This window comes from Lethenteron reissneri, chromosome 8 (genome assembly GCF_015708825.2).
Source record: "Lethenteron reissneri isolate LAM-NWPU_2019-01 chromosome 8, ASM1570882v1, whole genome shotgun sequence".
Lineage (NCBI taxonomy): Eukaryota > Metazoa > Chordata > Hyperoartia > Petromyzontiformes > Petromyzontidae > Lethenteron > Lethenteron reissneri.
This window is the reverse complement of record NC_083786.1, coordinates 8,682,259-8,705,096: the sequence shown is the minus strand read 5'-3', so window position 1 is coordinate 8,705,096 and position 22,838 is coordinate 8,682,259. Positions and strand designations below refer to the sequence as shown.

Below are 22,838 nucleotides of genomic sequence, written 5' to 3'. Positions count from 1 at the left end.
AAAACGCGCTGCCTTTTAACGGGAAGCGATGGAAGGCGGCCGGGCATGTTCGCGAATGTCGCTCGTGACCGACGTATTTTCAGACTGCGCTTCATCACAGACGAACCCACTTCTTGGTCTTTCACGTGTACGTTTACATATGAATGTTCGGACAGCATATTTGTGTGTACGTATGTATATATGTGCGTGAGTGTGTGTGTATAATACATGTGTATTGACCCAGCAATTGTGTCACGTGGTGGCTTTTCTCAGTCAAGTTGTGACCAGGTGGGTACCTGCAGCCAGTCACACAAAGATAAAGATCCCCCGTATAGCCTTAACAGACTGTAGGGGCAAGTGCTGTTAGCGAGCACCTATGAAGGCTGGAACGGTACACGAGGGGGTGGGTGGCCAGCACCACGCCCGACCGCCTTTGTCTCCCTAGCGGCGATGTTTACACCGCACCAGGTACTCATTTGAGGCTGAGTCGACCTAGGGGAGGCCCAGGACCGGTTCAGATAATCGTCACTGGTTTTGGCCGTGAGCGGGAATCGAACCCGGGTCGCAGGGTTCGTAGCGTAGCGCGCTAACCGCTACACCGCCGCTCCCCCAAACACACTCACACACACACTCTCAAAATCAGACGCATCGCACACTCATCCTCACACTGAGACACACACTCTCACAGACACACTAATGGTTTGCCGTCGCACGCACCGGCACATCTACACAAATGGTCGTGGTTTGCAGCTCCGGGTTCCATAGTTTGCAAACTCCGCTCCGGGTTTTCCCAGTCTCAGGTGGATTCCTTGAGTAAAGGGAATGCCGCAGGTGGCCGGGTGGCTCCGAGGTCAGAGGTCAAGAGACACTGAACTGGCACCGCTGAGATCCTGGGCAGTTTGTCAACGTCCTTTGTGATTTTGTCTTCGGATCTAGCGGCCGCGTGGGATGAGGACATGATGCAGATGTAGGAGCGATTCCAGAGTTGTACAAAGCATTCTGAATCGGCCTACAGCACTCCATGTGATACTTCGTAACATGCCTGGTGACTATAGTAGTAGGTTTTTACCCTTTTAAACTGGTACACAACTGACACCTTTATACAAGGCATCATGTTTGCAATAACCACAACACAAGTAGTCAAAAAAGCAAACAAAAAGAAGCAACTCTGATAATGATAATAATATGCACTGTCCTTGAAGTTGATTGGCCCACACCCGAGACGGCTTTCTTTAGAGCCTAGTCCCAATTGGTGTTGGACCAGATGACACCAGAAGGCGTACAACTCAAACACAGTGCAATATCAGAGTATTGAGAGCTCGGGGTAAGCATTTACACTATGAGATCTCTTTTACCAGTGGCAAAATATAGTAGTAGGTTTTGCCTGGTGACATTCATTGACGGGGCTTTGGAAGCTCTGTGTAGCGCCATCTAGTGACTTGCTCGCGTCCGTCGAACGCGGTGTTCTTCATTGCAAGGCACGCGGGTCACTGGCGGTCCCCACCGACAATACAGAAACAGTGACAACACCCCCATGATCTTCTTGGTTCTTTCGGTAAAGTCACGTAGAAGGGAAGTAATAAAATAATAAAAATAAAACATAATAAAATATTACTATGTTTTATTTTTATTATAAATAAAACAATAAAATATTATGTTTTATTTTTATTATAAATAAAACAATAAAATATTATTATGTTTTATTTTTATTATAAATAAAACATAATGAGATATTATTATGTTTTATTTTTATTATTTTATTACTTCCCTTCTACGTGACTTTAAAACATAATAAAATATTATTATGATAAAATATTATTATGTTTTATTTTTATTATTTTATTACTTCCCTTCTACGTGACTTTACCGAAAGAACCAAGAAGATGAATCCCTGCAGTCACGAAAGCTTTAAATCGAAATTTAACCCCCATGATCATCGTGCTGCTGTCAAACCCCAATGGTTTCAAATGTGTGGCGGCCCTGACGATGATGATCGGCGAAAGTGGGCCCCCCCCCTCTGCAAATGAGTGAAGAACTCTGGTCGAGTGACTATTCACTTGAAGTAGTTGGTAGCTTTGATCCTGGCTACCAATCCGGCATTCAGCTGCCCAACTGTGATGGGTGACCCGGCTGAGACCACCAACTCACTGCAACTTGAGTACCCGGTTCAATCACGGGCAGCGGCTAAAACCCAGACTGGAACCCAGGTCCCGCAGTGGTGCAGGCGTTGACCGACCTCTTGATAGATCTTGATGTGAAGCTTTCGTGACTGCAGGAATCCATACTCTTTGGTTCTTTCGGTAAAGTCACAAAGATAAAGCATGGTCTGCTGCTGATGCAGACTGTTAAAACAGTCTGCATCAGCAGCAGACCATGCTTTCCCACCTGATGACGGACGCTTGTGTTGCGCCCGAAACGTCGTGATTTATTTTATTTTATACCTACGTGACTTTACCGAAACTCTTGATATATTTTTTTCGAAGGGAATGTTACACGCGCAGGTAAGTGTGTCATTTCATTCCCATTGTGGTGAACATTCCAAGCGATGTGCGTGTCTTCTTCACGTTTGAGTACAATTTATATTTAGACGTGCACGAACACATATCCTGTGACGACGATGCGATATCATTTCACGACACGGGTCATTTCCAGTTGTGTGTTTTTTTTCCTCGCGCTTTAATCAACATATCCGGTGCGTATGAAAGCAATTGATAATTGTTCATTCATGAGCACTGAAGGGAATATACACGGAGAGTTGATACTACGATCAGGCCGTGCGACACGGCACGGAGGTACACGAATCGCGCTGCACGGCGATGCGAGCTGAGATTACTAAAGTAAAAAGCGAACTACGAGACATCTCCTTTACCAGTGGCAAAATATAGTAATAGGTTTTTACTCTTTCAACTGGTACAAAAACTGACACCTTTATACAAGGGATCATGTTTGCAATAACCACAACACAAGCAGTCAAAATGCAAACAAAAAGAAACACGCCTTTTGGCGTCATCTGGTCCAACACCAATGGAGACTAGGCTCTAAGAAAAGCTGTCTCGGTGTGGACCAATCAACTTCAAGGACAGTGCATATCATTATCATTATCAGAGTTGTTTCTTTTTGTTTGCATTGACTGCTTGTGTTGTGGTTATTGCAAACATGAGCCCTTGTATAAAGGTGTCAGTTTTTGTACCAGTTGAAAGGGCAAAAAACTATTACTATTAAAAGCTAACTAGTTTTCTTTTACCAGGTAAGGCCCACTGAGTTATATTTTAGCTGTTTTTCAGAAGCCATCTGGCCATCACAAATGATAGCTCTTACAAAGTGGCTTATCATCAACGTGGAAATTTATAGCAGCCAAATACTCGAAACGCACGGTTGATTCTAAATGTTGAGGTAAAAAAACCGGAGGACCCGGAGAAAAATCCACGCGACCTACGGGGAAAATCACTTGCAAACTCCAAATATACAACAGGCATTGCAGGGGCCAGGATCGTACCCACGACCTCCTGTATACAAGGCGAGGTAGGTAACATCTTGCCACCGCTTGCACCCAGCGACCCCTACGTGAGCGCCGGTAGGGGCTGATCAAAGAAGGCGTCGATCATCGGGATCTCCTCCGCGTGGGTCCTCACCAGGCCTCGTCCCGTCCCTCGCTGCTCCGTGCCTTCGCCCTGCCCGTATCGTCTCGTCCTCATCCTCTTCCTCCTCCTCCTCCTGCTCGTCATTGTCGTAGCCCTCCTCATCGCACCGTTCTTACTTGTCCAGGAGTCCAGCTCGCTGTCATCGGAGCTTTGGAGTTCACGGATCGGGACGCCGTGGAGTCTGACCCCTGCGACCTCTGGTTCATCTGGGACCCGGGTCACGAGGCCTGTGGTGTGTGTGTGTGGAGTTCACGCAAGTTAGTTCGCATGAGTTGTTTCGCGCAAGTTGACCGAGCACCATCACCGCTGGGACGCGCGCCACACCACCGTTTGTCAGGAGCGGTGGCACAGTGGTTAGAGCACTGTGCTTCGAACCCGGCGAAGTGAGTTTGATTCCTACTCACGACCAACAACACCAATGACGATTTATCTGAACAGGTCCTGGGCCTCCTCCAGGTTGACTCGGCCTCAAATAAGTATCCGGTGTGGTGTGTAAACATCGCCACTGGGGAGACAAAGGTCACGCGTGGCGCTGGCCACCCACCCCCTTCATGTGCCGTGCCGGCCTGCATAGGTGCTAATCGCTAACAGCACTTGCACAAAAAGTTAAATGGGGGAATCTTTGTCTTGCTCCACGAATAAGGCACGTCTTATAAAACTAGCGTTACTTTCAGAATTATCTCCATAGAACGATCTGTTTGTGCGCTTTGCGAATGTACCAATGGCTGTGAGGCTGCCCGGCTTGCGGTTGTCCCTCTGAGTCGGTTAACCAAAGGCCTTGCTGAGTCTCAAGACACACTCAGAGGGTGCTTCTGCTCACCGCCGAGATTGGAGACGGGGCCGCGTTGACCCTGCCTGCTCGGGGCCTCGTGTGGCGTCGAGCTCGGGGCCGAGGGCAGCGGCTCCTCCTGAAGTCGCTATGGAGAAATTTTGATGGGACGCATGAGGAATAAACCAACGAAATTACGGTCATCCTCGCAGAGGCTTTTAGCTCAGCCATCGAACAAAGGCAGTCACTGCATCACGCGCTTTCGGGTGCGCTTCCGCAGCCGTCTGGAACGCTGTTCATTTCCTTTATTAGACATCCACTGGAGCTAAGCACTTTCAAATCATCCAAATTGAAAACTAGAATTACTTTTTGTGTTTAATTTGTTGTCCTTCCCCCGCACCTCCGATGCGCACGGTTGCCTACATACTGCGCGAAAAGAAGTTCAACATACATACAGGCACACCATGACACAGAAACCGATTACTTAAATGATCAGATATATCCCATCTGTATCAGTTACGTTCCTGAGAGGTGCGACGACGAATACTTAAACGATGTAAATCAAAGGCAGTGATGTAAATGTGGAGTCGAGGCGACGAAAATCAGGTAGTGGTATTAATAATGAAGTGAAATAATAAAATAATAAAATATATAGAAACTAAAATTCTCACGACGTTTCGACTGCAACACAAGCAATCATCATCAGGTGTGAAATCCACAGCAAGAAAAAAATACTTTTTTCTAATTTTCTAATGTTCTTGCTGTGGATTTCACACCTGATGATTGCTTGTGTTGCAGTCGAAACGTCGTGAGAATTTGTATTGTTTTATATTTTATTATTTTATTATTTCCCTTCTACGTGACTTTACCGAAAGAACCAAGAATCCCTGCAGTCACGAAAGCTTTAAATCAAAAGTGATGATGTATTTCGGAAACGACATAAAAGGGGGAGATGTAAATCAGGGGCATTACCGTACTTAATCGGATATGCCATTTAGTGAAGTTATGCATATATAATCTTAAAGTTGTACGTAGGTCACAACCAGAGCCGGCCCAGCCACTAAGCGACCCTTGCAATTGCAAAGGGCCCCGTGGCCAGCAGAGGGCCCCCTAGAGTCACTGCTAGCGAGTGGGTGAAAAAAATCATACATCAAAGGGGCCTCCAACCAAATTTTGCTTAGGGCCCCCAAAGGTCTAGGGCCGGTTCTGGTCACAACCCATACGGTACAACGCAAACGAGAATCTGTTATTGCAATCCAAGACAGGTTTGATTTCATCCCCCCGGCGTGGCAGTTGCAACAATTGGGCCAATTTTTTCTGATTCTCTCCGCCTCTGTCCACCCAGCAGCATGAATCGGTAGACGTACAACAGTCCGTCGATGGGTGGGGTAAAGCGTGGGTATTAATTCTAGATTTGAAGCTTTCGTGACTGCAAGGATTCATCTTCTTGGTTCTTTCGGTAAAGTCACGTAGAATGGAAATAATAAAGTAATAAAATAAAACATAATAAAATAATTCTCACGACGTTTCGGCCACAACGCAAGCAGCCGTCCTCAGGTGGAGAACAGGTCTGTCGAGAAGAACAGGTCTGTCGAGAAGACAGACCTGTTCTCCACCTGAGGACGGCTGCTGGCGTTGTGGCCGAAACGTCGTGAGAATTGTATTTGATAATGTTTTATTTTTATTATTTTATTATTTCCATTCTACGTGACTTTACCGAAAGAACCAAGAAGATGAAGTGATGCACCAAACAGGAAATGGCGTCGTCACCGAAAGGCGAGAACAGTTCATTGCTAGGGAAGCATCTCAAATCGAAAATGGTGGTCGATTGTTGTTGTTGTTGTTTGTGTTTATTACCTGGACGAGGCGAGGCGGGTGAGCGTGAATGATGCTGCTGCTGCTGCAAGCTTTTGTGGAGGTTTCGCCAGCCGGAGCAATCGCTACCACTGCATTTGCTCACAAAGACAAACAGAAAGAGAGAATATTGCTGCAGATTGTTAAACGAGAGACGAGAAGCCAGACAGGCAGACCGAGTCTTTGATGGAGTCTCAATGATAGACCGGCCTCTGATGGAGTGGCTCGTCAATGACGGATAGACCGGTTTTTGACGGGGTCTCCGATGGTGTGTCGACGAGACAAGATTGACAAACTGTGTCTCTGGTGGAGTGTCTAGGCCAGGGGTTGGAAACCTGCAGATTTTTAAGGACCGTCTTGTTTTCAAATGCATTGCAGCCCTTGAAATATTAAAAAAAAAACAAATTGACTCTTTCAGTAAAGCCATGTGGATAGAACACGTAATCAAAATAATAATTCCACGAAGTTTCTATCGCAACACAAGCAATTGTCATCAGGTGAAAAAATATAGCGGCAGAGCTGCTGAGAATATATGGTGGGAGCGCTGCTAAGGCAGGGAGGGAGTTATGAAGGTTTTATCCAAAGACCCAAATGATATTAATTCCTGCAGTCACGAAAGCTTTAAGTAAAATTGACTCGTTTGTTATTTTGGTTGCCCGCCCCCTGGGCGAGGCAATAGACTGAAAGACAAACACATAAATAGACACGTAAATAGACACATTATTGGTTCTTTCGGTAAAGTCACGTAGAAGGGAAATAATCAAAATAATAATAAAAAAACGTCACTTTTCAACATTTTCTTGCTGTGGTTTTCACACCTGATGATGATTGCTTGTGTTGCAATCGAAACGTCGTGAGACTTTTATTGTTATATTTTTATTAGTTGATTAATTCCCTTCTACGTGACTTTACCGAAAGAACCAAGAATATAAATCCCTGCAGTCACGAAAGCTTTAAATCGAAACATAAATATACACACACATTCATAGACACCTCACCACGCACACAGACTGTTGGGGCAAGTGACGTTAGCGAGCGCCTATTAAGGCATGCCAAACACCACGCCGGCCACCTTTGTCTCCCCACCAGATACTCGTTTGAGGCTGAGTCGACCTAGGAGAGACATGCATGCCACACAATCTCTCTCACCTGCACCAAAGCTTCGCGGGAGCAGTCGGGGCAAAGATGGCAGAGATCGGGGGCCCGCGTGTCGCGTGGTCCCCTCCATCCCTCGGGGAGCCCTGACCCTGGGCAGCTCGGCTCGGGGGTCCCCGGCCAGCACCCCAGGAGGTCCCCACGCCGCTGAGACCCCAGTCGGCCGGACCCCCACGGCGGCAGTGGCGGCGTGTCCGGGCGAAAAGGGGATGCGGGTGCGTTCGAAGGGTCCCGTTTTGGGGGTCGTCGCGGGGTCCCCAGTCGCTGCCGCTGGGGGGAGTTGGGATACGGCGATGCGACGGATCCTGGTTCGGGGGTTCGAGCTCCCTGCTCCCATTTCACCTCTGGTCCGTCCACCTCCCGTCCTCCGCTCAACCCGCAACTCAATCCTCTGTCCGTGCCTCGATCGGCGAGATACACAGAGGGCCTTCAGCCCCCCACGACCGAATTGATCCCCGAAGCCCGCCGCCTATAATTCACCCTCTAGTCCACCTCAACTCAACCCTCGGTGAGGAGCTCTCGTGGTGATAGTGAGACGAGGAGGAGATGAGGAGGAGAGGCTTCCTCGCCGGACCTCGTGGAGACCCCGAGGTCAAGCTGGGGAACGGGGAGCGGTACATCGTGAGCGGTGTTACTGGCAGCAGCATCATCGTCACCATCATCATCATTCATCTCGGTTGAAAATCATGTTTGAAGGCATAGTATGTGTCACCCGCAGCATCGTGATAAACAAACAAACTAAATACAACGCACTGCTCCGTCGTGGAGGTGCAAGATCCAGTGACGTCATTTGCAAGAGCAGGCCATCGTGCAACTCCAGCGTCATGGTCCGAGTTTAACAAAAATTGCATCGAAAATGACCCCATACTTGATTGGAAACAACGTAACAAACCATCGCCTCCCCAGTCCACCCCACCACACTCTGCCTAGTTGTAAAAACTTGACAGGACTCTCCTGAAAAGGTGTCATGAGACTCAGGATTTCTTTTGTAAATCGGCGTAATCATAATAGTACCAACAAGACCAAGCAATCATGCCGCTGCCATCATCTTGTATGATCCTCATCACAACTGGTAGCTATTTATGACTCTTGTATCATAACTCTTGCTTCAACATCATCACTCATATCAAGATCATATAGTTGTTGTTTTACCAGGTAAGAGGCCTCACAGAAGCGACCTGGCAATCACAAATGATAGCTCAACGAAGTGACTTATCGTGTCGAAATTTACGGCGGTCAAATACTCTAAACGCGTGTTTGTAAATGTGGAGGGGGAAATCGGAGGACCCGGAGAAAAATCTCCGCGCCCACGGGGAGAGAGACACCGCAAAGTCCAAATAGCAAGCGTCAGGGTCGGGATTGAACCCACGACCAGACGAGGGAGTTAACACCTCGCCACCGTGGCAATGGCATACGCAATGGCGTACTTACTGGTGTACCATCAACCCCCATCTCCAACAGGCCGATGCGCACATCGTGGGAAACTAAAGACACGAGCCACAGTGGTGCGATTGTGGTCATGCAGCCAAAACTCCGGACAGCACAGGGAACCCGCTGATAGTCTGCGTTCCTTCAGCAGAGGAGGAGGAACATCAACGCGACACGAACTCTCTCCTGAAGCCATCTCGTCACGGCCAGCAGCAAGACCTCGACATTTAGCCCCTGAACATGCGGTGTTGCCATCGTGCGCAATAATATGATGTTACATTTAGAATCAGAATCTTTTTTACGGTGGAAAGCTTTTGCCGCTCATCTACAGCTTGGTTCCCTCCATTCACTCTTTCCCCTCTTCATGTCCCTATGAGACCAAAACACAGAGTTGACTTTCACCTGCGCTCAACTCCGATTAGCTCTGCATCCAATGTCCTTGTCCTTCCCCCGCACCTCCGATGAGCACGGTTGGCTACGTAGGGTGCGAAAGAAGTTCAACATACACACACACAGAGACCCATAGACTCACATAGAGACCCATAGACTCACACAGAGACCCATAGACTCACACAGAGACCCACATACTCACACAGACTCACACAGAGAACCACAGACTCACATAGACATCCACATACTCACACAGACCCACAGACTCACACAGAGACCCACATACTCACAGAGACCCACAAACTCACAGAGTCCCATAGACTCACAGAAACCCATAGACTCACACAGAGACCCACAGACACACACGGAGACCAATAGACTCACACAGAGACCCATAAACTCACACAGAGACCCATAGACTCACACAGAGACCGATAGACTCACACAGAGACCCATAGACTAACACAGAGACCCATAGACTCACACAGAGACCCATATACTCACACAGAGACACATAGACTCACACAGAGACACATAGACTCACACAGAGACCCATAGACTCACACAGAGCCCAATAGACTCACACAGAGACCCATAGACTCACACAGAGACCCATAGACTCACACAGAGACCCATAGACTCACACAGAGACACATAGACTCACACAGAGACCCATAGACTCACACAGAGCCCCATAGACTCACACAGAGCCCCATAGACTCACACAGAGCCCCATAGACTCACATAGAGACCCATAGACTCACACAGAGACCCATAGTTTGTTCCTCTTCCCCCGCACCTCCAATTATCACGATGGGCTACGAAAGGATGCGCCAGAAAGTTCAACATAGTCGACTCAGCCTTAAATGCGTCACCTGGTACGGTACGCATCCGTGTGTGTGTGTTACCATGTGCATTTGTATGTGTGTGAGTGTGCACAGCATACATGAGCATTCTTACCATGAAGCTCGCTTGATTGACCCTCGGGAGAGGTGCTAGTTACGGTTGGATATCCGTCTGGAGAGAGAAAACGACCGCTCACCGTGCGTGGAGATGCGAAAGGGCGCAAGGCACGCGGCTCCCGTGCCAAAGGCAAATTAATGATTTCCTAAATTCCACGCGGGGTTATTACAGTCGCTCTTGGCGGAACCGATCCTGCAAACCAACCCCCAACTCCACACATGACTCAGAATGCAGAGACAAAGATCGACCCCCCCCACCCCCCCCGGTACAGCCGAACAGATTGTTGGATGCAGGTGCTGTTAGCGAGCACCTATGAAGGCCGGCCACGGTGGCGCACAAGAGGGGGTGTGTGGCTTGCACCACGCCCGGCCGCCTTTGTCTCATTTGAGGCTGAGTCGATCTAGGGGAGGCCCATGACCGGTTCAGATAATCGTCACTGGTGGTGGCCGTGAGAGGGAATTGAACTCGGGTGGCCGGGTGCGTTGCGTAGCGCGCTAACCGCTGCACCACCGCTCCACACGACACATTAATACACAAACACGCACCAACATACTCAAAGGTTATTCATTAACGAATGTTCCAATATTCACACGAAGCAAACCAAAGCAGCTCTTATACTAATAGAAACCTCCTGGTTACACCAACCCACAGGGGATTATTGTGTTCGTCCGTCCGTCGTGCAAGGAGGGGCTGGGTGGGGAGGGAGGGGCTGGGTGGGGAGGGGAGGGAGGGGTTGGGTGGGGAAATGAGGATGGGGAGGGGCTGGGTGGGGAGGGTGGGGTGGGGAGGGAGGGGTTGGGTGGGGAGGGTGGGGCTGGGTGGGGGTTGGGGTGGGGTTGGGTGGGGAGGGAGGGGCTGGGTGGGGAGGGTTGGGCTGGGTGGGTAGGGGCTGGTCACCCCGTGGTGCCCTTATAAAACTCAACGTTTAACCTACTCACGCCGGCTTGTGCCCGCCTTCACAGTCGGGCATATTTGCAGAATACACCACGCCGCCGTTGACCCTGCAGGCCATTGACCGAGCAACTCAATGTTCCTACCAGCTCCCTCCGCAGCAGGAATGTGTTTATTACACGTTGGGCCGTACCATTGTGCGTGGGAGCCAGGAGGAGGCGCTGTGGTTGGTGAGGAATTCGAGCCAGGGGTTGGCAACCTGAGGCTCTGGACCCGAATGCGGCTCTTTAAAGGGCTACTTCTTGACGTATCGTATTGCCCACACAGTGCATTGGTACGGCTCTTGAAATATTTAGTTTTTTTTACCGAATTATATATTTTTTTAAATTGTCTCTTATTCTTATTTTCGTTTGCTCACCCCTGGAATTGGGTCAATGTCAAATGTACCATACCTGTCAACCCCTTATCAGTGCCCTGCTTTAAGGGTTTGCAGACCAATTCAGACCTTACTGGTCACCCCGTGCCCCTTAAAAATCTCAACGTTCATCCTACAAAGTCCCATAACGAGGTGTTAGCACAAACAAATAGACAACAACTTTTTTGTTGCCCCTATCGAAACGGCTGTACACCGTATGGACCTCAAAACTCAATTTCCCCGTACAATCCATACGGGGGTTAAACCGTACGGGGTTTGGCAGCTCTGCTGTACGATATTAAACATCTTCTTGGTTCTTTCGGTAAAGTCACGTAGAAGGGAAGTAATAAAATAATAAAAATATAACATAATAAAATACAATTATCACAATTTGTATTTTATTATGTTTTATTTTACAATTCTCACAATTTGTATTTTATTATGTTTTATAATTATTATTTTATTATTTCCCTTCTACGTGACTTTACCTAAAGAACCAAGAAGATTAATCCCTGCAGTCACGAAAGCTTTAAATCGAAATATTAAACATCACCGGCATGCCCATATAAGGAGAGACCGACATCACCCGTGACGTCACCGTCGCGAGGGAAATCCCCGTTGCTAGGGGCAGTTCCCCAGGCCCAACGGGCATGGAGTCTTTCCGCCTCCAACAACAACAACAACACCACCATCATCATCAGCCTCATCATCAATATTGTTGTTGTTGTTGCTGACGCCGTGTTGTCGACTAGCACAGCGCTCGAGACCCATCGCGTTGTCAATTCCGACCCCCTGCTTGGCTTTACAGGGGCGAGCGTTGAGGCCTGTAGTGTTGTTGTTAGTGGTGGTTGTTGTTGGTGGTGGTTGTTGGTGGTGGCGATGGCGTTGGGCACGGTGAGCCGTGGAGGCGCCATCGCCGCGGGGCTGTGTGGCGCCGTCTTCCTCGCCTACTGCTTCTACTTCGACCACAAGCGACGGAGCGCGCCCGACTTCAAGAGCAAGCTGCGCCTGCGTGAGCCGTGCTAGGCCCAGTGTGGTGTTAACTAGAACCGTGCTAGAGCCGTGCTAGAGCCGTGCTGGGCCCTGTGTGTTGTTAACTAGAGCCGTGCTAGAGCCGTGCTAGGCCGTGTGTGTTGTTAACTAGAGCCGTGCTAGAGCTGTGCTAGTCCCTGTGTGGTGTTAACTAGACCCGTGCTAGGCCCTGTGTGGTGTTAACTAGAACCGTGCTAGAGCCGTGCTAGAGCCGTGCTGGACCCTGTGTGTTGTTAACTAGAACCGTGATAGGCCCTGTGTGTTGTTAACTAGAACCGTGCTAGAGTCGTGCTAGGCCCTGTGTGGTGTTAACTAGACCCGTGCTAGGCCCTGCGTGTTGTTAACTAGACCCGTGCTAGAGCCGTGCTAGGCCCTGCGTGTTGTTAACTAGACCCGTGCTAGAGCCGTGCTCGGTCCTGTGTGTTGTTAACTAGAACCGTGCTAAAGCCGTGCTAGAGCCGTGCTAGGCCCTGTGTGGTGTTAACTAGAACCGTGCTAGGCCCTCTGTGTTGTTAACTAGAGCCGTGCTAGAGCCGTGCTCGGTCCTGTGTGTTGTTAACTAGAACCGTGCTAGAGCCGTGCTCGGTCCTGTGTGTTGTTAACTAGACCCGTGCTAGACCCTGTGTGTTGTTAACTAGAATCGTGCTAGAGCCGTGCTCGGTCCTGTGTGTTGTTAACTAGAACCGTGCTAGAGCCGTGCTCGATCCTGTGTGTTGTTAACTAGAATCGTGCTAGAGCCGTGCTGGGCCCTGTGTGTTGTTAACTAGAACCGTGCTAGAGCCGTGCTCGGCCCTGTGTGGTGTTAACTAGAACCGTGCTAGGCCCTGTGTGGTGTTAACTAGACCCGTGCTAGGCCCTGTGTGGTGTTAACTATAACCGTGCTACATCCGTGCTAGGCCCTGTCTGGTGTTAACTAGACCCGTGCTAGACCCTGTGTGTTGTTAACTAGAATCGTGCTAGAACCGTGCTAGGCCCTGTGTGGTGTTAACTAGACCCGTGCTAGGCCCTCTGTGTTGTTAACTAGAGCCGTGCTAGAGCCGTGCTAGGTCCAGTGTGTTCTTAACTAGAGCCGTGCTAGAGCCGTGCTAGGCCCTGTGTGTTGTTAACTAGAGCCCTGCTAGACCCTGTGTGGTGTTAACGATAGCTGTGCTTGGACATGTGTGTTATTCACTATAGCCGTGCAAGTCCACTTCTTATGACGGCGGTGTTAGACCCTGAGTGTTGTTTACCAGATGGTTTCTAGACCCTTATTCAGCCTCATTTCCTAGTGCAGTGTTGAACAGTACTGTACGAGGCTCAACTTTGTTAAGCCATTTGCGATTATCATGAACTGGCATTGCAGTGTCCAGCCTTGTCTATCCCCTTACATTTCTACGTCAGCGTTTCTAAACATACCCTTTCCGGCCTGTGCGAAACATTAATATTTGTAAACATCATTCCAACAATAATTTAGCTTCCGAGGCCAGATTTCTCGCCACTTTGTGCGTGAGTGTATGTACTGAAAACCCCGGCACAATCAGAGGTGCCGGGGTTTGCCATTGGACGTCGGCTGTTTTCTGTGACTGGTGGATAAATGTAGTTGTTGTTGTTTACAGGGAGGAAACGCGTGCGGCAAAGCCAGGAGCTATCCAACGTGCCCAAGGTTCGGTAAAACAAAACAACAACAGCGGCGGCCATTCGCCACCAAGTGGCGGTGGCGTCACCAGGCTGGGTGCACTTTTTAAGACCACGCGAAGTGTGGAAGGCTCTCTGTTGGCAAGGAGGTCACGGGGAAGACCCAGGGAAGATACTCTTAGGCTTTTTCGGTAAAGTCACGTAGGTAAAAAATATAATTGAAGTAATAATAGAAATAAAGTAAAAAATCACGACGTTTTGGAGGCAACACAAGTCTCCGTCATCAGGTGGGACCGTCACAGCTAAAATTACTGCATCAAGTGAGGAAAAATTCCAAAAGACCAGCCCTTAAATACAAGTTAAGGGGGGAGGGGCTTATCTGAATGTGGTAACCAGGGAATGTCACGTGGGGGTGGTGGGCGGGGCTACAAGAGAAATTGGCCAACGTCGTCATGTTCAAGAGAAAAATCGGTGCACCTCGACCTAAACCGGTGTTGGTTGAGAATCCAAATACAAAAAAGCAGTACTGTTAAACGCTGGGGATGTCAACACTCGGTAAAGTAGAAAAGTACCTGTCAAATAAGATGGTACAAATATGTGTAGTTAAATCTTTTTTTACCAGAGAAGACCCAGGTGTTATGGGTTTACTGCCAGAGGCGACTGAGAGATGCCACCACATGTGCTCCTTGCTGTCACACGTAGTTTAGGAGGCTCATAGTGGCCGGGTCAGAGACGCAGAGACGCTGCAGCAGCGCTGAAGTTTCGAGGCTTTGAATCCGGGTTTCAGCAGGACAATTGGTGATTAACCTGGTTTCTCATGCGTGGTGAGCTCATGGTCTCAGCTTGGTCGCCAGTGACCGCACAAACACAAAAAACTCACGAGTTCCATTTTTCAATTTCGCTAAATTCCAGCGTCTGGAAAGTTAAACGTTTTATCTTGAATTGCCATGCAACGAACACTCTCTAAAGGGCACATAGAACGCGTAGCATCCAACGTGTGGATAGAGACCAATTGAAGTAACTTCAGATGTAGCTCGTTGTTATCATCTTCCGGTGGCCTTTCTCTTGACGCAAGGTGGTGGTTGCCCTGCTAGCTGCAAACGAGCTGAATATAAATGCAGGACAACACGTGGGGAGATACGTGGACGTCCACTGCTGGAGCTAGGCAGGTTGTTGTTACCGCGAGAACTTAAAAGGTGGCCTTGATCCAGCAGTGGATATCTATATATTTGGAGTTTGCATGTTCTCCCCGTGGTCGTGTACATTTTTATCAGGGTCCTCTGGTTTATCCCTCCACATTTAGAAACAACTTGCATTTCGAGTATTTGGCTGCTATAAATGTCCACGTGATAAGCCACTTGGTTGAGCCATCATTTGCGATAACCAGGTTTCTTCTGAAATAGAGCTATAAAGCTCAGTTGGCCTCACCTGGTAAAATACAAAAAACGTAGTTTTTAGCTCCTCTGTATCTGTGTGTGTGTGTTCACGGACACTGTACAGCTGCCTGACATGAAGGACCCTGAAGCTGTCCAGAAGTTCTTCCTGGAAGAGGTGCAGCTCGGAGAGGAGTTGCTCACACAAGGTTCGTAACTCGCTCACGATCCACTCGTGAAACAAATAACCTTGCACCCTTTTTCTTCTTGGTTCTTTCGGTAAAGTCACATAGAAGGGAAATAATAAAGTAATAAAAATTAAACATAATAAAATACGTTTCTCACGACGTTTCGGCCACTGTTCATTCAGACGCTGTCTTTCCGACAGCCCGGTTCTTCACCTGAGGACGGCTGCTTGCGTTGTGGCCGAAACGTTGTGAGAATTGTATTTTATTATGTTTTATTTTTATTATTTTATTATTTCCCTTCTACGTGACTTTACCGAAAGAACCAAGAAGATGAATCCCTGCAGTCACGAAAGCTTTAAATCGAAACCTTACACCCGTGGCCAAACGGCGGGAAGGGGAGTGGAGTCAAGTACATAATGGCAGAAGAGAAGGGGGAGAAGGAAGGCTGACACGGAAGTCCGCAAGAAGGACAACAAGGAGAGCACGGCTCAAGATGAGCAGCAGGAAGAGAGATGTAGCGCAGGGGCAGGAAGGGGGGAGAAGGGGGGAGAAGGAATGACCAGACCAAGACGTCGGGGATGATGAGAGGGTGGCGATAATGATGATGATGACCACAAGAGGGGAGGAGGGAAGAAGTAAGCAGCAGAAGACTGAGAAGGGGAGGTGCACGGAGCGGCGTGTGTTTCCGCAGTGGGCGGGGAGAAGTGAGGGATTGCAGTGGTTGGTGGTGGCCACGCCTCACAGGTCACGTGATATACGGGAGGCTTGAGCTGATTTAGACACAGAGATGTGGGTGAAGGTGTTGCCCTGCAATTGCTTGCTCACGACACCGCCGGAGGGAGTGCCTCCACTAGAGGGAGCCCCTGCAGACCGTAGAGTGCAGTGCGCTTTACACTTCACCACTTGTGCACTCATTCAATCATCGCACATTATACAAGCAGAATAAAGCACAACGGATGATGCGATGTGTAACGTGCGCAGTGTTTCACGGACACGGTTGGCCGTAGATCTGAGGCGTCTCTCGAGAGCCGGGCGAAAGAGGTGGTGCCGTTACGGAAGAGGTGCACGTGTCTGTGGGTGGCCCGTGTAGTGTCGTTGTGTGTACGTGTGTTGTATCCATAGGCATGTTTGCACGCGTGTCCGTGAGTACGTGTGTCTACGTGTGTGAGCTGTGCGCACATGTGCCTTTCGATGTCTTGTGTCTGCACACGTGTTTACGTGTGTGTGTACGTGTCTGGTACCCGTGACCTCCTGCCAGCGGGCGTTCGACACTTCACGTGGCCTCAAGGTGCACATGGCCTGACACAAGCGTCGTGGTGACGTCACCGCCACTTAGTGGCGAATGGCGGTTGTTGTTGTTGGTACCTGCACGTGGGGAGCGGTGGTGTACCGGTTAGCGCTACGCTGCGCTACGAACCCGGGTCACCGGGTTCGATTCCCGCTCACGGCCAACACCGGTGACGATTATCTGAACCGGTCCTGGGCCTCCCCTAGGTCGACTCGGCCTCAAATGAGTACCTGGCGCGGTGCGTACACATCGCCACTAGGGAGACAAAGATGACCGGGCGTGGTGCTGGCCACCAAACGCTCTCGTTTGCCATCCAGCCCTTCATAGGTGCTCGCTAACAACACTTGCCCCAACAGTCTGTTAAGGCTATTCGGGGGGTTTTTGTCTTTGTGCTTGCACATTTGTACATGAGTGCGAGCGTGTGAGCGTGCCTGCGTTGCTGCGCGTGTTGCGTTGTGCCTCCCCAGGTGAGTTGGAGCAAGCGGTGCAGCACCTGACGAACGCCGTGGCCGTCTGCAATAAGCCGCTGCAGCTGATGCAGGTGCTGCAGCAGACGCTGTCGCCCTCCGTCTTCCAAATGCTGCTGCAGAACCTGCCCATGACCGGCTCGGTATCACCCGCACGCAACACGTGGGCGCACGCACAAAGACAAAGATTCCCCCCCCCCCGTGTAGCCTTGAACAGACTGCTGGGGCAAGTGCTGTTATCGAGTAGCACCTATGGAGGCCGACACGGCACACGAAAGGGGTTGGTGTGGCCAGCGCTACGCCCGGCCGCCTTTGTCTCCCCAGTGTTGATGTTTAACGCAGCGCATCGGCTCGTGACGTAATCAACTCTGAATTGCAAAGTTATGGGAAACTGCTCTCCAGATCGTCACGCCGTGTGAAATTTAAACTCGTGTCGTATCGTTCTCGCGAAAACTGATATCTTGGCAAACCGCGCCTCTGTATGCAAGTTCGTACGTTGGACTTTGCCAACCGCGCTGATCGTAGGTGCCTCTGCGCTCCGATTCCACCAGCCGACTCTGAGGATGACGTCGTCCCAGAACCTGGCGGCGGAGGACGACGTGGAGTGACGAGGGGCGGCACCCGCCACCGACCGTCGTCCATCGACCGCTGGGCCTTCAGCATCTTTGTGCCCCCCCCCGACCCCCCCCCCCCCCCGCTGCCCCCCACCTCCTCGCCCACCCCCGTAGCCTTCACAGCTTCTGGGAGACGGACGCCGATGGGAAGCCGAATATTTTTCGGGGTCGCCGATTAGCCTTGCGGGTAGGCTGCGTGAATAATCGGCAAAGCCATAGTGGGGGTAAACTGGATGTGGTGTCCCGTGGCGTGTCGTCCACCTGGCTGAAATGAAGCCCTTTCGCCGCAACAGAAGCGCCGATGACCTCGCTGGCAGTGCCACCTTTTGTTGCTCTTCGGTGTTCCCGAGTCTAATTGTCGTTGGGACGAGGTGGGACGAGGTGGCCCCTGATGGCTTTTAGTATTGAGCTGGGATGGCTGACATCCTGGGTTCGAATCCAGGTTTCAGTCGCTGACTATGGTGAAACCAGACGATGGTGAAACCAGACGATGGTGAGACCAGACGGTGGTGACACCAGACGGAGGTGAAACCAGACGGTGGTGAAACCAGTGAGTTGGTGGTTTCAGCCCGGTCAACAATGTCCGCGCAAAAGAACCTGTCGCATAAAATTTGCTTCTGCAAAGTCACGTAGCAAAAAATAAATAATAAAAATAAATAATAAAGATAAATAATAAAAATAATCTAAAACATAACAGAAATAAAATAATAAAATATTGTTTTCTCTAAATTTTATTATTTATTTTTATTATAAATTTTCCCCTAAGTGACTTTTCTGAAAAAAACTAAGAGTATGAATCCTTGCAGTCACGAAAGCTTCAAATCTAGAATTTGCTTCTGCACTTTGGGATACATTCCATTGCTGAGAATGAAACGCATCGGTTTGACTGCCGCGTGACAAACGTTACTCTCGGTAGCAGAGCAGGTGGGTGGGAAAGTGCCGTCCCTTGCTTTGTATATCAGAGGTCATTTGCAGGCATCTCAGAGGTAGCTCTGTAGTGTCTGCTTCCGTGGGCCATTCTCTAACAGAAAGCTGCACTGCTCCGCAGGATTCGATCGGATCCTTCGTCATGTAACATGACGCTGATAGCGTAACCGGGATACAAATTTGGGAGAGCTTTAGTTTGAAACATCAGTGGAAACGATCAACCAAACATACTTAGACGCTGTCGATAAAATTTCCTGCTTTGAATTACAACTTAAGGAGAAATTCAGCTTCAGCTGTCGAAAGCAACTTGTCACAGGTTCGTATATTTTAATGGGAGTGGTTGAGGGTTACGGAACGGTGGTGCCGTGGTCCGCGCACCTCGCTGTAAACCAGCCGGCCCGAGTTAAAATTCCCGGGCCACGGATATTGTCAGTGGCGAGACATGACGGATCCTACCCCCCCCCCCCGTCCCTGCCACCCCCCCTGCCCTCCCACACACTCGCCACTGGCGGTAAGCCGTAGCCAGTAATCAAACTCAGGTTGCAGGTTTTTGTAAGTGGTGCGTGAACCGCTGCATCGCCACTCTCCACGAGATGAGCAGTATTATTATAACGTAAATATGAGAAATGCAGTCTTAGTTTATGGTGTATATTTTTTTATTTTCGTGAATTAGTTTGACTTGTAAGTCCTTTATTGAACCAAATGAGCCTCGGCTTACAATATAAATATATATTTATTTTAGAAGGTTCATACCGAAGTTGTTTGACCAATGTTTTTGTCGTCGTTCATTTGTGTAATGAGAAAGTGGCCTTGAAATTCCTGATAACCCACGTTTGCCAATTTTGCTTAATTCTAAAACGACACCACAAATGTATCAGGATTACACAGCAGCAGCACTGATCATCGCTTCCCCCTTGAGTCACGCTGTACCACACAGGGACAGCTGCTACTGGGGGTGCCCTTTCACACGTGCTGAGATGGTGATGTGCGGTGCTCGGAGATGCCCAGGCATATAGGAGAGCAGCTCTAACAAAAATGAAATAATCATTGGTAACATCGCATCTTCAAGCGATTCTATGCGAACATCATCTTCCGTTATAGTCTCTTCTGCAACGTGTCTTTTATAGTTTCGGACAATTTGTTCTGATTTCTAACATCTCCTCCCCCCCCTCCCCACTTACAATGCACTGTGCATTACATAGCTGTCAACCCACACGGCTTACCCGTATTCTTGTACAAGTAAATTGAGTTTTCAGGTCCATACGGCTTACAGCCGTTTCAATAAGGGCAACACAAATGTGTCTGTGTTTCTCCCTTGTGATTGGACTTTGTAGGATGAACGTTGAGATTTATTGAGGCACGATATGACCAATAAGGTCTGAATTGGCCTGTAATAAGATAGGCACTGATAAGGGGTTGACAGGGATGACATCATGCTAAGTTAATGTCCTCGTTAAGGCGTTCCCATCGATTAGAACTCACCTCCGAACCCACGTTTGATTGTTCACTTTGCATCGTAATCCCCACAGAACTTGACCGCTATTTTCATCCACTTCAATCTGCCCGCCCTCATAAAATACCTTGATACTTTTTGGACCGTGCGATGTTGTGGGTTATCAGGTTTATTTCAAGACTGCGATGCAGACTGCCAGCGTGCACCTGTCCACGTCGGTGATGACATTGCCGATCATGCGACGTGTGTGTGGTTTAGGAGGTAAAGCGATTGTTTCGTTTTTGTTTTTTCATTCCTCAAAAGCTGAGTATTTACGCAGCAGATCTCTTCAACGGCGGTCACTTAACTGAAACCCCCCAGCATGCTTTGCATGCCAAGATGACTTTGTCATTCCCCGTGCGCATTCTGCACGGACTTCTGGTAAGGTGGTGGGGTTTGTTTGCGTGCCTGTGCATTGTCTGTGTTGTGTGCTATCGGTGCGCGTGTCTCCGCTCGCCACTAGAGGCCGCTACACACCGCACTGTTTGAACGTCGTTTAAAAAAACAAACAATTCCTAAGTCTTATCACGATCTTGAGTTGTGACATTTGAATCGTGATTTTGGGGGCGAGTAATTGGATGGCTGGTTGGTTGGTAGGCGCGGTGGTGTAACGCTCGTGCCTCGCCGCACGATGGACCTGGGTTCGCTTCCCGACTCGGGTGCCTTTCTGTGCGGAGTTTGTATACAGGAATCCCTTGCCAACCTCCGATTTGCCAACCGCTGTTCCATGTGTACACGGGTTTATTATTTGAATTCCAATGTTCCCACCGCGGGCCTGGAAATGTGCGTGTCCACGGGTAAACGCGCGTTGTCGAGGAAGACACATGGCGTGTGTGATAATATAACGCATCGTTCTATTGCAGCATCACATTGCAGTGCGTGACGCTGTGTAGTCGATCAGTTGATGTCCATCTGTTGTGTCGTCCTGCGTTGTAATTCTCGCGGCGCGTAGGCCGTGTCGCATCGAACCACATTCACGTTGATGTAGCAGCACTGTGATCGTGGACCCGAAGCGAGTGGTGAAGGTGGGCGTGTTGCGTCTGTGGCCCGGAGGAAGAGGGGAGGGAGGTTATAGTCGTGGTTCTTTCGGTAAAGTCACGTAGAAATTTTTTTTTTAATAAAAGCAAAAAACCCACAATAAAAATAGTGAAATAAATTAAAATACATTTTAAATAATAAAGGAGGGGAGGGAGGGTGAGCCCCTCCCCCTCCTAACCACCCCTTCCCCCCATCACCTCATTGTCATTAATATTACACGTATTCAACGTTGTAATGTTTATGTGTTATACTGTTTACGCTATTATTAAGTGTTTAGTTCAAGGGGCAAGTTACGCCATGACGATTCTGACCGCGGCCATTGGCCCCCCTCACCCCATTACGGTATTTCCCGTGCGTCTTTCGTCTTATCAACCGCGGTTTTGCCTACCACGGGGGTCTTCAGGAACATAACCCCCGCGGTGAGTGAGGGACTGCTGCATTCTTCTGTCTGCGTGGGTTTCCTCCCGTAGCTCAAAAATAAAAACCACAAACTAGCTGGTATTGGCCAAAAACATCCCAATTTTTCACCGTAAAGGCCATTTCTACATAGGAATTTTGATCCGAATCATAGATTATAGGTTCCCATGACAATTCTCTTTGTTTTTTTTTATATCACGTAATGTGATTTATTTTACAGGGCGTAAACATTTCTCACGGAATATATTTTTTTGCCAAGGGCGCTGGGTAGACGATTCGCCACACCCCGAGATGTATTATAGATGTTGTGTGCCGGGGTGGGGAGATATTTGTCCGTGTCGCTGCTTCACAGGAGTCGGTGGCACGCGACCAGTGGCCACAGCCGTAGCGAGATGCATACTGGATGTTGTGTGCCGGGACGGGAATATATATTCTGGTTACTTACCCGGGCAGAAACGGCTGAAATAAAACTCTGGTTATTCGATTATTTGTGTTGCTAGCATGACTGTGAATACGAGTGGCCACGTGTCTGTGTGTGCTATGTCTGCCTTTGGTTGAACAATGTATTCAATAAAACACGTGAACGTGCATTTGTGTGTGGGCAGTTTTCCCATGATGGCAGTACACCAATGGAATCTTGAATCTACCTCGGAGATATGAGTGTCACCCCCGTCGTATTATGTGATGGGTTTCTTCTTCGGCGTCTCGAGTTTCCTCCCACATGAAGACAAACTCTCATTACTCATGGAATTCATCGCCAAACATCCCCCAATGTATCGTAACCCTCTTGTAGTAGAGCCCTGAGACTCGGTAACGCGTTTCTGGATAAAATGAATGGAAAAGTTATTCGAATAGTATTACTGTAAGTCGTACAATTGTTGGCATTTCGGACTTTTTTTTTTA

The 22,838-nt window shown here is 49.0% G+C and overlaps 2 protein-coding genes across 4 annotated transcripts; one reads left to right on the top strand and one right to left on the bottom strand.

Moving 5' to 3' along the window:
• Positions 1-3,488: 3,488 nt before the first annotated feature.
• On the bottom strand, positions 3,489-10,301 carry LOC133362853 (uncharacterized). Of its 2 annotated transcripts, none has more exons than XM_061581798.1 (5): positions 10,177-10,301; positions 7,393-7,995; positions 6,247-6,344; positions 4,441-4,537; positions 3,489-3,847 (listed from the first exon to the last, which is right to left on the bottom strand). In XM_061581798.1, the coding sequence occupies exons 2-5, from the start codon at positions 7,733-7,735 to the stop codon at positions 3,540-3,542; spliced, it is 846 nt and encodes a 281-aa protein (XP_061437782.1). In that variant the 5' UTR covers positions 7,736-7,995; positions 10,177-10,301; the 3' UTR covers positions 3,489-3,539. The 2 variants fall into 2 exon arrangements, with proteins under 2 accessions (XP_061437782.1, XP_061437790.1); XM_061581806.1 differs by having other exon boundaries at positions 6,247-6,335.
• Positions 10,302-12,097: 1,796 nt separating this feature from the next.
• On the top strand, positions 12,098-22,523 carry LOC133362988 (mitochondrial import receptor subunit TOM20 homolog). Of its 2 annotated transcripts, none has more exons than XM_061581973.1 (5): positions 12,098-12,497; positions 14,113-14,159; positions 15,632-15,713; positions 17,448-17,590; positions 17,999-22,523. In XM_061581973.1, the coding sequence occupies exons 1-5, from the start codon at positions 12,365-12,367 to the stop codon at positions 18,053-18,055; spliced, it is 462 nt and encodes a 153-aa protein (XP_061437957.1). In that variant the 5' UTR covers positions 12,098-12,364; the 3' UTR covers positions 18,056-22,523. The 2 variants fall into 2 exon arrangements, with proteins under 2 accessions (XP_061437957.1, XP_061437964.1); XM_061581980.1 differs by having other exon boundaries at positions 17,973-22,523.
• The last annotated feature ends 315 nt before the right edge of the window (positions 22,524-22,838 follow it).

Excerpts from the sequence above, each read along its gene's own strand:
- LOC133362988 (XM_061581973.1), top strand. The coding sequence starts at position 12,365 with ATGGCGTTGGGCACGGTGAGCCGTGGAGGCGCCATCGCCGCGGGGCTG. Across the intron at positions 12,498-14,112 it reads CAAGAGCAAGCTGCGCCTGC|GGAGGAAACGCGTGCGGCAA; the intron begins GTGAGCCGTGCT and ends TGTTGTTTACAG. Across the intron at positions 14,160-15,631 it reads AGCTATCCAACGTGCCCAAG|CTGCCTGACATGAAGGACCC; the intron begins GTTCGGTAAAAC and ends GACACTGTACAG.
- LOC133362853 (XM_061581798.1), bottom strand. The coding sequence starts at position 7,735 with ATGGGAGCAGGGAGCTCGAACCCCCGAACCAGGATCCGTCGCATCGCC. Across the intron at positions 4,538-6,246 it reads ACCCGCCTCGCCTCGTCCAG|CGACTTCAGGAGGAGCCGCT; the intron begins GTAATAAACACA and ends ATTTCTCCATAG. Across the intron at positions 3,848-4,440 it reads CCCCGTCTCCAATCTCGGCG|GCCTCGTGACCCGGGTCCCA; the intron begins GTGAGCAGAAGC and ends CACACACCACAG.